At 42.3% G+C, this 13,808-nt stretch overlaps 1 protein-coding gene across 2 annotated transcripts in view; it reads right to left on the bottom strand.

Annotated features, from left to right (window-relative positions):
• Window positions 1-922: 922 nt before the first annotated feature.
• serpinh2 (serine (or cysteine) peptidase inhibitor, clade H, member 2) overlaps window positions 923-13,808 on the bottom strand; it is a 161,412-nt gene continuing 148,526 nt past the window's right edge. For both annotated transcript variants that reach the window (XM_088073904.1, XM_042512405.2), the window contains one exon: window positions 923-2,986. In XM_088073904.1, the coding sequence (XP_087930030.1) occupies window positions 2,681-2,986 (306 nt within the window). In that variant the 3' untranslated portion in view covers window positions 923-2,680. The remainder of the gene's footprint in view (window positions 2,987-13,808) is intronic.

Raw genomic sequence — 13,808 nt, 5'->3', positions numbered from 1 at the left:
AGATACTTTTGACAATCTAACTTGGAATACTGTATTCATTTTGAAATATATAAAAAGCATCGTGGCATGGGGAATTTCACGGCTGCTCCCTTTGAAAATACATTTAATTACTATTTTTAAGGATAATTATATTCTAAAACCTATACAGTCTCGCACAAATCACTTTGGTAGGGGAATTATTTGTGTTAATTGGTTGGAAATTTCCCCCTAAAAGCTGTCATCTAGAGACAAATCATTTCCTATTGTGCAAATATTGGCTCAGTATCATAATTTAAATGGAAATAAGCATAAGCATATGTAAACTGGCCAATTAAGAAATCAAATCAATAGGCCTGTGTGCATTTCAAGGCTTACCTCGCAGCTTTGAAGCACTTTGCTGGTGACAGTAGACACTGAAAAAAAGGGTCCTTATGCAGTTTCCATCATACAGCTGTGCGTTGAGAAGCCCTTGAAAAGAAGAAAATGATTAAGTATTAAAATCATCAATCTTTCATGAGTGGAAAAATGGTAAAACATAAACATTTGTACCAAAAGACAGGATATAGAGCCCACACATATTTATTTTATTGCAAACTCCCTTAAAAAACATATTATTACACTGGTATATTAAAACTAACTTCTAAGTAGGGGATACAGTGCATGTAGCTGTTCTATGGATTGCTGAGAAATGCTTTTCTTACCTTTCCTTGTGAGCGGATGTATACATGCATGTGTTCGTCAGTGTTGTGAAGTGAATAAAATGTGAAGGTGAGTCAGCGGGGAGCTGGTGTTGGAATGAGCAGGATTGATGTGCTCACAGCGGACGGCCTCGGATCCATCATTGGCTTGTCTAAACCGGGCTCCCGGGTTTATTCAGTGTGGAGTATACCTGCAGTATGGTGCCCTTTACAAGTCTCTGCTGCACAGGAGGCCACTGCAGAGGTCATTGTGGTCGCTTTATTCACACATGAATGCACACGCGAACAGTACATGAACACACACACAGACGTGCACGACACCTACTGTTGCTGAGCAGACCTGTGCAGAGGGCTAAATTAGGAACAAAGCTGTAATAGCCAAGTGTTACTGGAACAGAGTCGTTGAATGCTGTGCATCAGACGCACCAGCTGTGCGTCTAGACGTCATTACTTAGCCCTGTAACAGAACAGATGTGGCACACACTTTCACTTTGAAGAAAATAAACATTTTCTGGTACCAGATTTTGACAGCATCAAGCAAAAAAGGTCATACTGTACACAGTGAGTGTTTGTGTGAATAGACACTTCTATTACAATGCAAAAGCAGCCTATGTAGTTGGACAGAAATGTACTGTAATGTAGCATTTTTGATCAGCTACACACCTTTTTGTGTGTTTGTTTGGGGAGTTTTGTTGACAGAGTTGTTGCCTCACTTTCTAGGAACTGCCAGCCTGTCCTGTGTTGCCCCTTAAAAATTCAATAACTGATGCTGGTTCAGGGCTTTAAATCTGCTTCCATACACCCTTGAGGCTCAATGTCAGCCAATTCGGTTCAGGGTGGAAGTAAAAAAAAATAAAATAAAAGTAAAAAATAGCCTCCTGTCTTGGTTTGTATCAGTGCTGTTGAGACAGATGGAGCTGTGGCAGTCTATGTAAATTACATATTGATTAAACATGTTTTGATGATTGATTGGTTTGTATCAAATAGAAATATTTATTTAAAAAAAAAAACCACCATATGAAATATCAAACAATCACTTTTGCTTCTATAGTTCACTCACATATCAAATCAATCCCCTCAGGTGCTTTAAAAAAACAAATATACAAATGGAAATCCATACCCCTTTGAACTGCTGTAATCACCCTAAATATTAAGTTGTTACATTTAAGTCGAGCGATGTCAGTCATGTTTGGTTCCAGCGGCATAACGGTGTCATTGATCCCTGATGGTATTAAGAGATTAAAAGGTTCCCCCGTCCTCTCCGTGTTGTTGACAAGCGTTGTGACTCATTACGGCCATTAGCATTAAGCTGGCTCATCAATAAGCACTTGGACGATCCATCAGTCTTCCTCTGATGTAGCCCAGGGGACTCCGCCATAGGTCCCCGCCAGCACCGAGCGCAGCCGCGTGGGCACCCTTGATCTGTCGGTCAACCGTGCACATACACACACACTCATCTGCCATTGTGTCTGCCTGACAGGGAGGATTCAAGTGTCACTGCGAGCTTCTATTTGTTAAGTTCTTTGTTGATGCTGCTGTAAGTGTTGGGTGAGTGCAACCACTTCTGCATGTCAGCATCTTTGTGTTTGTCAGTGCATTCTTGTCATTTTGTTTTGTGTCGACTTGATCACTGAGGCCTTGTATGTATGTGTGTGTGTGTGTGTGTGTGCGCGCGTGTGTGCGCGGGAGAGACAATGCAGCAAGTCTTTCCAAGTTTTTGTGCTGTATCTGTCAACTTTAGTAATGTCTTGTACTGTATTTTTATGTATGCCATGTAGGTGTCTGTATGTGTGTGTGTGTGTAACTGTCGGGTATGGCAGTGTCAGTGTCAGTCAGTGCCAGACTATGCAGTGTCAATGTATGACAGCCAGCCGTAGTCTGATGTGATAGTGTGCCACAGTGAATGACAATGTCTCGACTTAGAAACCAGTGTTGTCTTTGAGAGCAAGAGTGTAAGAAACAGAGCCAAAATAGACAAGAGAAGGGATAGATGTTGATGGGTATTACAGCTCATCGTGAATGGATTCTCCTTCTGCGTGGTCCAGAGCTCCCATCATCAGCAGGGCGCCGGTAGCGTTGTCTCTAACAAAAATGATAAAGGGGTGATCAGCATAAAACAGCTTGGGCTTTTCTATGTTCTCCTCCTCCAGATCTGCGGCTCCTTTCCCAGCTTGAGCAGCCAGCTCAAGGGAAGCCCAGTGCAAGACCCCACCCAGGTGGAGTTTCCCCTTGCCCTTGTCGGACACCCCGGAGAAATCGGCAGCCTTCTGGTCCCAAGCGTCAGTCAAGCCCAGAGCAGACAACTGTTTCTGGAATGAAAAAAAAAAAAACAAAGGGATGGAATTTATGCGCTGCCTTGAATTCCCCCAAAGCTTTGAGGCCACACTATATAGAGACGTCCTGCAAGCGAACAAGCAGCTGCCAGGACACTGATCAATTATGCACGCAAGGAGACCAAACAACGAGTGGGAGGGAAAGCACATTTTAAAATTTCATGATGCTGTGACCCTCAGAAGTAGGAGAAACACACTGCCCTTCCTGAAACTCGCCACACCATTATCGTAAACATACCCTGCAGAAAGCAGTCAATCAGTAACTTTTTTTTAAAGGAGTTTGGGACCATCATGTTTATTTACTTTCTATCCCCCAAAAATTCGAGACGGGAAGGAGGCTGACAGTTGCCCTTGTTGTGAGCTGGCAGAACAAAGTGGGCGACAGGCAGAGAGGAGACGGAAGGAGGAAGCAGAGGATGAATAATTTAAGAGTGATGCCCCGTGACCTCAGCACCTCCTTTGTTTTGGCTCTGATATGAATTCCACAGAAAGTCGTCGTCATGACAGGTAGTTTATCCTCCCATGGCAGAGGGCCACTCACAGTGACAGGCTTCTCCAGGGGCCAGATGAGAGCATGTGTGGGTGTGAGCGTGCGGACTTGTGTGTGGATGTGCGTGGAGGCCACGGCTGGAAGGAAAGTTGCAGAGGGAGACGAGTGGGTAAAGATCATGTTTTCTAGCATTGTTTAAGCTTTTGCTGATCAAACTCTTTATTGGAAATACTGGCAGACGAAAACAGTAAATTATTTAGAGCAGAGATTCCCAACTGGTCCAGCTGCTGGGTCCAGATTTCTACTTTGTCAGTAGTTCAAGGTCCGCACAAAAGAAAATTACCACATATTCAATTTTATTTGACAAAATGGAAATAACATGAAGGCCTAACACAGAATGAAATAAAACATATTACTAGAATAAAGTGCTATTAGTTTAAACCATGTTTTTTTTTTAAGGATTTTTGTTTTTTAGAATATTTTTTTTTTTTTTACAATGGGTTTTTTAAAATGATTTTCTTTTTTTTGTGATTTTCTTTTTCTATAAAAATGTTTTGTTTTTGGGTGATTTTTAAATAAAACCTGTGGGTCTGCCAAAATAAAAATCGCCAAAATGTCACTATTTTCACAGCCAGAAACTGTAAAAAATTTTTTTTTAAAAAACTGTAGCTTTGGGGAGGGTAAAAAAAACAAACAAACCATAACAAACAAACAGCCAACCCCTTCCCTTGCGCCTATTGTCATTTTTGGAAAAAAAAGCCACATAATACAAAAACAGGGTACAAAATAGTAACTGTTCTCAAAAAAAACCCCAAAAAAAACACACCTCTCACTCTACAGCACGAAATCACATTTCAAAATAAAAGCTCTGTGCTGTAAATTCATTGTACTTCAACAAAAAGTGCTTTTTTTTTACAAGCATGGTCATGAGTCACTTGTGAACTATTTAGAATGGGTGTGCGACCCACCTTTGGACCGTGCCCCACCAGTTGGGAACCACCGTTTTAGTGGAGTTGTCAGAGTTAATGTAAATGCTTTGTGGGTGCTGCCTCGCTGACTTTGGCCCTCTCTGCAAAACCACATCATTATAGCTCTGGATAATACTGCTCACCACGTGCTAATGGACAATCGTAATGACCCATGTCTGCTTTAGTACTTAAAAGTTCAGACGCGCACACGAGAGGAAGTCCAACTGGATCATGTCGGCTTAAGCCTAAACATGAAATAAGCACATGTATATACGCTTGTAGGCATCTGTCAATCCCATTCAAGTGTTTTCATGCAAAGCTCCCTCTCCACAGACACACACACCTCCTGCTCTAATGCACTTCTATTGTCCTCATCCATTATTCCTCCACTCCTTCCTCTCTTCCTCCACTCGCTACCACTACATCACTGTCTTCCTCTGCTGCTCTGCCACTTGGCTGGCATCCCCATCCCTCATCTGCCCCGCCTGCCTCTATTTTATCCCACTCTGTCTCTCTCTGCCTCTGCTCCTAGCTCAGTCTTTTTTCCTGCGGCCTCATCCTTCTCTTTCTCTGACAGGGCCCCGGCTCAGCCCACGGTACACATCGCTCTCTCAACTTCTCCATCTCCGTCTGCAATCATCTCCAGGTTTTTCTGCTCCTTATCTAACGAGGAAACAGACTTAAGCCGGTGGATTCCCAAGATTGCTGAAGACAAATGTGTGCGTGAGGAAAAAGGCTTCTGTGTCACCCACGTAAACCCTTCCCCGTTTTCTTCACCACAATTCCATGAGGACCCAGCTCGCTTGGCCTACAGTCGTGCAGGTGCCACTATGAAGCATATAAATAGTACAAACCAACCCCACGACTCCCTCTCTGACTCTCTTGCTCTGCACGTCAAGGCAAAAGCACTCGGTTAATTTTTTTTTAAGCTGTAACACGTTTAAAAATTAAGGCACCCCGTGGCGCTGCGCTGGGAAACAGACCAGGGGTGTCAGAGGAGCCTGTGGAGGCCTCGTGCACCACCGAGGTGTGGCACTGCATTATATGGGGAGAAAAAAACCTCTGGGAGGTGCTCTTTGGCTGCCCTTTCTCTCTGAAGCACCACATGAATCTTAGATGGAACAGCATTGGGCCGACTGCTGATGCCTTGCACACAGCATCAATGAGCTATTTGTCTGCGAGTGAGAGCCACAGGCATTGTCAGCTGGTGGTTTCCTCTGTGTGTGTGTGTGTGTTAGGCTTACTCGGCCTACAGCGGTGCAGTCTAACCGGGCCTGAGGTAGCATGGCATCAACCCTCAGGCGTGCAGCACTCAGCTTCACATTATTTCAGCTTGATGGTTGAGCCCACTAAGTAGCTTGTTGGGTGTACCTGTGGGGGTTTTAAGGGGATAGGTTGTGGCAGCCGGGACATGTTACAACTCTATCGGTGAGGAGACACTGCAGCTGATGGTATAAGACAGAGCACGCATAATATTGACAATGGGGGTAAAAAAAGACAGATGAGAAGAAAGCAGAGATCAAAAAGGTAGACTATTGCTTAACACTGCTCCTTTTATATTAGCTGCTGCTCACAAACTATAGGACTCAAGCTGGGAAAAGAGCTTAAAATGATCAAAAACTCAGAAAGACTACACACCACACATAACAACTACTTCCACTATCGTCAGGTATTTTCAATTTTTTATATTATTTTCAGCTGTCAAATAGGAAGACGTGCCAAGCAACTTAGTAAAGAGAACAACAGTTAGGTAACGGCCAACATCCAATGAAAAGTCTTGTATGGTTGTGCATTGAACTGAATGCTCGTGACTACTTTGATATTGATTATATTCTGGATTTATTATTTGCTCGATGAAAAGTCAGAAAGTAGTTTAAAACAAACAAAACATTATGAGTCCTAAAAGATGACGTATTCAGTTGACAATTAGCAATGATGCCAATGCCATAATAATGAAAAAACCTAGAAAATGTTGTCTGCAATGATGTAAAACAGAAAAAAACAAGAAAAATTCTAACAAATAAGGAGGTGGAACTAAAATCTATATGCTATTTTTGATTAAAAAAGTTCTGAAGGGGAGACACCACAGATGAACAGGGTAAAATCTTTTAAATTATTGATATCACCATTAAACTTTTCTGGTTAATTGCTTGCCAAAGACAATTGTTGTGTATACAACAAGATTTCTGAAAATGAATGTTTACATATGTAAACAAGGCATTATCTCATTAAATATGTGGTAATTTGTACACATTTCCAGCACAAAAACACAAAAAGAGTCAAAGGTTTTTACAGAGGGAATTTTCTGTCTCTCTTTTTATTACTCCATAAATCAGGAAACACCGTCTTTAAAATAAAAATCAATTTTCAACATGTTTTTACATATAAGGCTATGAATAATATGTGATTAAAACCCTCTGTAAAAACTTTCAGAGTATAGAGAGAAACAAAACTGGAAAGTTTATTATATGTAAGTGCCGCTGAGGTGGAGATTTATGGTTAAGAGTATGAGAAAAGGGTCATTTTGAAAAAACCTCCTTTAAAAGTGTATATTATCAAACATTATTAAGAAAAAAAAAGACACAACCTAAAAAATTATAACCAACAAATATCACCACCAAACCTCCCCATCTGATTACTTACATTAAGACAATTATTTTTGTATTCCAAGTTATGCAAAGAGGCATTGTCCAATGATATATTGTCTTTTTGCATACATTTCCAAAACAGAAATCTAAGATAAACACCTAAATGTGTATTTCATACATTTTCTTTCAAGTAGTGTTATGGAGACAAAATCACCCAAAATCCCAAGAGATTTTAATTTTCATTGTAAATGCATATCGATTCCAAATGTTGGTTATCGGTCTCATTAACTATTAATAATCGGTATCGGCCCTCAAAAACAAATATCGGTCGACCCCTACTGAGGACCTTTGTTGCATGTCATCCCCTTCACTCTCCCCTTGTTTCCTGTCTGCCTCTTTCACGTCCAACAAAAGTGAGGATGCCAAGATAAATATATAAATAATTAATAAATCTTGATGCATCGTCTGCATCAGAACGCAAAGGGTTTAAATTCTTAAACACCAGAAGCTATGATTTAACCTCCTAACATCAACATAAGCTGACCTGACTGAAACAAAATAAATCCAACATGGTCCAAACAACTGTAAAGTCCACATCGTGACTATAAAAAGTCCAAAAATCACAAAAACTAGTGGTAAAACGTCTACTGCTCCTGCACAGTTTACACCTCCTGTTCCCTCAGGCTTCCTAATCACGCCCGCCCAAATGATTCTTTTAAGCTATCGCCACCTTAAACAACCACAGACGTGTTCTGCTTAATTCAATACTGCCCTTAACATTCTGTGTGGGTGGTTTCAAGTATGCAGTATGTGGCACTGGCATCATCACAGCTCCATTTCACGGACACATTTGATGCAGGCTTTAAAAAAAAAAATAAATAGAAACCCTTCTCTTTCTATCCGCTCTCTTGAGGCTTCAAAGCCTCTCTATCTCTTTATTGAGTCTCATCAGTGATACCGCTATTGGTATCTTATTTACATGGGCTTTTACCTCTTTTTGCACGGTCAATGCGTTCTCATTCACTCGCTCACACATACCCATGAACTGCTTTTTATTCCACAAGGCTGTTTTACCGCAAATGAAAGGACAAAAAAGAAAAGAAAAAAAAGCCTTAGCTTTTAGCGAGATATTTAAGCAATGGCCATGGAACACATCTGATTAATTCATATGATGCAGGGCAGTGGTAGCGGTGTTAAAACAGCTGTCCCTCGACACTGTATACTGCGGAGTGCGCTCTTGTAAATATTTGATGGCCTTTTGACCTCATTAGCCGTGATTGAGTGAGCTCTCCGGTGCACACTCATATGTCTTAGTCACCGACTGGAGATGCGGCCGGAATGGAGCTCGACCATTAGTGTGTGCGTGCGTGTGGCCTGGTCAGCACTGGATCAGAGACGGAGGGAGAGAGCGATGAGGGTGGTTTATCCACTGACCTCTGGGCCAGGCTTGTTAAGAGGGTTCTCCGTCTCCCGACTACAGACTCCGACACAGTCTGCCCTTCACCAGAGGAGAGCGCCACAAATAGGAGGACAGGGAGAAAGAGAAAGGCAGAATCCTGCGGCTATTTATAGTTCTCAGTGACGCTTTCCACCTTGTCCCCGAGCAATCATTGACCCCCCTCGTCCTCCTCCACCTCTTCAGCTCACTTGCCTGCGAATGTCACTTCTATTTAGGTCAGCGGAGCCAACGTGCGGCCGCTGACTGATGGCGTATCACAGTCACATGTGAGACCTACAAAAAGGAATTAGATCTCTGGGAGTGATATGAAAGAGAGGACAGAGGTGAGGGAGGGAATGGGTGCAAATCCATGTTGCGTGACCCAGAGGTGCGTGATTTTGTTTGCTCTCATTTGCCCCGCACTAGTGTTAGGGTTGGCGTACACACACTACGATCTTCTGTTTGTCCAGATGCCGCCCTCTAATCTCATGGCCGTCCCAAGCGCTGACAGACAGAGTGGTAAACAGCATTAACGCGCAGTGATGAGCAATTATTTGCCCGAGCCAATTGGAAAAATGATCGTCAGAGAAGACATGGCAGGCTGTCACTGGCCAGAGGGGTCGGGACGGACAGATGAAATGAGATTGGAGTGGGTCGAGGGTTTGTTCAGAGCTTCATTCCTTTCATAATGATTCCTCGAATGCGCCTCTTTTTTCTTTTCAAACAGAGGCAGACAACTCTTGACGAGTCAGAGAAGCGGAGGCCGAAACATTCAAGTACTTGCCGGTAATTAGGTTATGTAATGAGAGCAAAGTACAGCGAATTTTAGTTGTTTACAAGAGTTGAAAGTTTGTTTTTTTTTCCTTCTGTCTGGCAAACTCTCTCACGGAGACAAAAGAGGATTTGTGCAACAGTGCAACAGTACGTTTTCTGCTCTTTCCCTGGCAAAGTCGCGGCTGTGTCAAAAAGAGTTGTTTCAAGCTTTAGTTCTAGATTACAGCCTCCTCCCCAGAGTGTCCTGACAATGTTAATGTCAAAAGCTTGTTCTTCAGGGCATTGCTCGTGGAATAACATGGCAGCACAACTCTTCAGAGATGTTTGTTAAACTAGAAGGAGGCCAAAGTGGATTTCATCAGTCAATGATGAGGTTACAACGTACATCCACAGAGGACATGGTAATAGGTTCCAGTCAGTGTACCTTGCCCTAAGGAAATGGATTTTACTGACATGCCCTCTGTATCTGTCAGGTTCAACTAACCTCTCTCTCTCTCTTTCTCTCTCACAATGTCTTTCTTACTCATCCACAACAGTCAAACCTCCAACTCCTGTCTCTCGCTGACTCAAAAAGTGTGTCCAGACTGAACGCAAAGCCAATGGAAACATGCAAATGGATCCAAACTTAAGTGAACTAAGAGGTGGAGACGCATCCATGCAATTTGAAAATGTTTTAACTTAATTTTCAAAAAAGCACTCATCCAGACATTGTGTGACTCCACTTCATAATCGTACAAAATGACAAATAATACAAGGTGAAAATCTGCTTTGCATTCAAACTTAATGTATCTTCAGGTTCGTCTCTTGCTGGTGAGTAATGGTGAGCAACAGAGATGTCTGAAGAAGATTTTAATGGTCCGGCGCTATCTTAAATGCCAATCCTTTCTTTACTGTGTTTTGCTCACCTAAGCCTGATCTACTTTATGACAGCCAGTCTTCACAGTGTGAGCCTTTTTGCTGAACGAACTAACAAATCTGTTAAAAAAATAAAAAAAATCATCACCCTTGACAGTATAAATGGGAACAAGAAGGTCATATTTTTTGTATTTATTTGAAACAGCTGACATTCTGTGACAAATTTTACTTTATTTTTTAATGATTGTAATGTGAAAAAAGTCAGCGTTGCAGAGTGGGTTCTAACCAATGGAGTCCACCATGATGTACGGTAGATAAGGATGGACAAACCCAACTCTGGCTCTAGATGGGGTCATCTGCCTTTTTGCATCAGCGGCCGTAGTTCTTCTATAGCTGGGCACAAAGAAGTTTCAGCTGGTTGCAATCTGCAACTTTTCCACTAAATGTCACTTAATTCAACGCACTACAATTTAAGTTACTGGATGATAGGGCTGAACAGTGAGGGTGGAAAAAGTTATCACGATTTTTTTTTGACCAATACTGCAATAGAGTATGTTTTTCCTCATCTGTATTACCCCAAACACACAAGCAATATATCCTTCTATTGTATGAGCTACACAACATTGGAAACCATCAATATACACTGCTTTTTTGAGAGGGCCAGGCCTACGTGTTCTGATACAATTAGATGAATTGATGCATGATATGAATCACATTCTCTGTTAAGCTGTTGAATTCTTCAAGCCTTGTAAACATGTAATATAATCATCACAACCTGAATAATATCTGACAAAAGAACAACCACGCAACACAGAACAACAGGCCAGCTGTGGACACTCAAATATGCAAAAGAAATATGAATCTTACTGGCCTCCAGTCAGTTACAGTATTGTAATAAATCGCACAAACTAAAGTGCACACTGACTGTGGCTATACCTCTCGCCTTGTTGTAAACACCTTGTTAAAAGTACTTGCATCAAGACGCACACAGAGTCTCTTCTCCAACTGCCAGCACCTTGTCTGCTCCCAGCACATCCACAGTGGGAAAGTTCTTTTGCTTTACTACACTCTCTACAGCAAATAATGTAACACATAAATGTGAATGCATTAAAAGCTGTTCTTGTCTATTTTCATACTGTAGCACTGCAAAATAAAAGCTGGCATGTGGCATTTTACGAGTTGCTTTCTTTGTCAATTCTCATCTAGAGGTGTTTCCAGCCTAGTTGTTATTGGGTTTTTTTTTTAGCCGTAGCTTTTGTGACTTGAAAATTGCAGGCTATTACGTTGCGATGTCAGACTGAATGTAATTAATTATTCAGCCCTACTTGTTGATAGACCAAAATTTAACTTGGCTGTTGTCAGGTGTGTGTGCACTCAGCCAAAGATCATTTGTGAGGGAAGAGCGTCTATTGAGTGACGCACTGATGAATCCAAACTTTGAGTTTCTGTAGTTCCGACATGGTGTTAGCACTTGTCTATTCATCAATTTATAGTTTAGAACCAAGACCATCAATATTTGCATGCAGCTCGTAAAAAATCAGGCACACATACAAAAAGCTTGACAGAAACATCCCTAGTGGGTGCATTGTTTGGTAACTGCAAATGAAAGAAGTTAACAGCAGAACTATGCCTGTAACTAATGTCAGTACAATACACTTGAAAAGGAAACTTTCTTTTTGCCATGACCCACATCAGGAGGATATTCTCCAAGGTGTGGAGGCCTGTGTGATTCTAGCAACTTGTCTGTGCCCTTGCCCCTGCTACGGACCCCTTGCCCTGGTCAAATACGTGCTCTTACACTGGCTCGACAACTCTCCAACCTTTCAGTCAGCAGCCCGACACAGCCTCCGGTCTGGCCTGTGTGAACCTTAACAAGCCCCATGCACTCACATTAGCATCAGCGGCCACTAAGCTGCTGCCTGTCTGCCTGGTGCTCCTCCTGGCTTCCTGTCTTCTGACTCAGACCAGCTACCTGCTGACTCTGGGGCCAAGAGGAGCACAGATACAGGCAGACTACCAGCTGGGCGGTGGCATGACCTTTGTGCTCCTGCAAAAGGAAGTCTGTGGGAGGCTTTGGAAGCCCACAGAGGAGCCACAGGTCATGGTCATCCTCAGGCCCCTCTTAGCCTCCTAGCAGCCAGGGTTTGATTCCCTGCTGAAGACTGTTACAGCCCAATGCTGTGAGTACAGCTGGATGCCCATCACCTCAAGGGAGAGAGGAGAAGTGTAGGAAGACGTGACATTTGAACTCACCAGAGTCAGAGTCTGCATTGAACTGGAAAGGGCAAGCCAGGCCACTGCTTCAGTTACTAAGAGCACTAAAGAGGAAAAAAGAGAAAGAAGGAAAAGTAGGCAAGAAGCAGAGGCCACAGGTGAAGAACGCATGAAGAAGGACAACAAAGAGAAAGACCCTGCATTAGAGAAATACTGCAGAACATGGAGGCAGAGCAGCAAGAGAGGATAGAACAGAGCCAAGTGAGGAGGAAGAGGAAAGACATATGAATAGAGAAAAAATTACTCTTGAAGGGGAAGAGAAAGGGAACGGAGATAAGCAGAGTGCGAGTCAGGAAGAGGAGGTGGCCGAGACAGAGGCACGGAACAAAAAAGAGGAGACGTGCAAAAAGCAAAGAGGATGAAAAAGGCAAAGAAACAATGAGAATGATGACTGGATTTCTTGGAGATATAAGAAACCGTATCAGGTGAAGTGAAAAATGATGCAGTGTGTGGAAACAGGAAATGAATGAAAGATAGAAAACTAAAGGAAAGAAAGTACAATAGAGGCTGCATGAAGGGATTCACTCTGTCAAATTCCACTACAGTATTAAAAGAAGCTAAGAAACAGCTTCTCCAGTCCATGTTTAATGTGCTGTATAAGCATATCACCTCTATTCGCTGTATGAAATACAAATGCAGGGAACATGGATTAAAAGACAAAAGAATGAACCAGTGTAACTCCTGACTACCTGTAGATCCCCTTTGGAAAAAAACCCACCACAAACCCTGTTGCTAGGGCAGGTGAGGTGAGTGTTAAAATTAGGCTAATACAAGATGGACTGCGCCTGCTGGGGACGGAGCATCTGGTTGTTCACACTCACTCCGGATTTGCCAGAGCCAGCCAAGGCCCTTGGGGAAAATTCAGGAGCAACAGCTCATGCGGCAGTGTTGTAGCTGCATGCACACCAGAGGGAGAGGGAAAAGCATGCATCACAAACCTAGATGTACCTCGTTTAAAGACATGACCCTAAAATGGAACAGGGTGTCTCATGGTTAGATTGTAAAATTCAGTGAGATTAAAAAAAAACTACTAAAGGCCCTCTATTGCACTCTACGGCTGGATTATACCAACAAGGATTACTTAAAAACTCTCTTAAAATGATGAAGGATTAAATTCAACCCCCTTTTTAAATCTCAGTTTCGTTTTTACTTAGGTTAAATTGAATTCTGTTGCACCACAACTTTAAACTGTGATCCAGGGTTAACTTTAAACATACAGTTGAGGTGGTTTAACTGTTACAATGGCTGCCTTTTTGAGATGGAATTAAGCAAAATAATCAACTTCCCTGAAGAAAATTAAAAGACAGACTCAACCCACTTGACTTTTATAATGATGATGAATTTTTGTCAAGATACCGTGCACCAAGGACACTGTTTTGGAGCTGGACAGAAAGGCTGGCCAACTGCCAAA

This window comes from Plectropomus leopardus, chromosome 23, assembly GCF_026936395.1.
Source record: "Plectropomus leopardus strain MGB_pleo_1.0 chromosome 23, ASM2693639v1, whole genome shotgun sequence".
Lineage (NCBI taxonomy): Eukaryota > Metazoa > Chordata > Actinopteri > Perciformes > Serranidae > Plectropomus > Plectropomus leopardus.
Note: the sequence above shows the minus strand (reverse complement) of the source record. Positions and strands in the feature narration are given on the sequence as shown.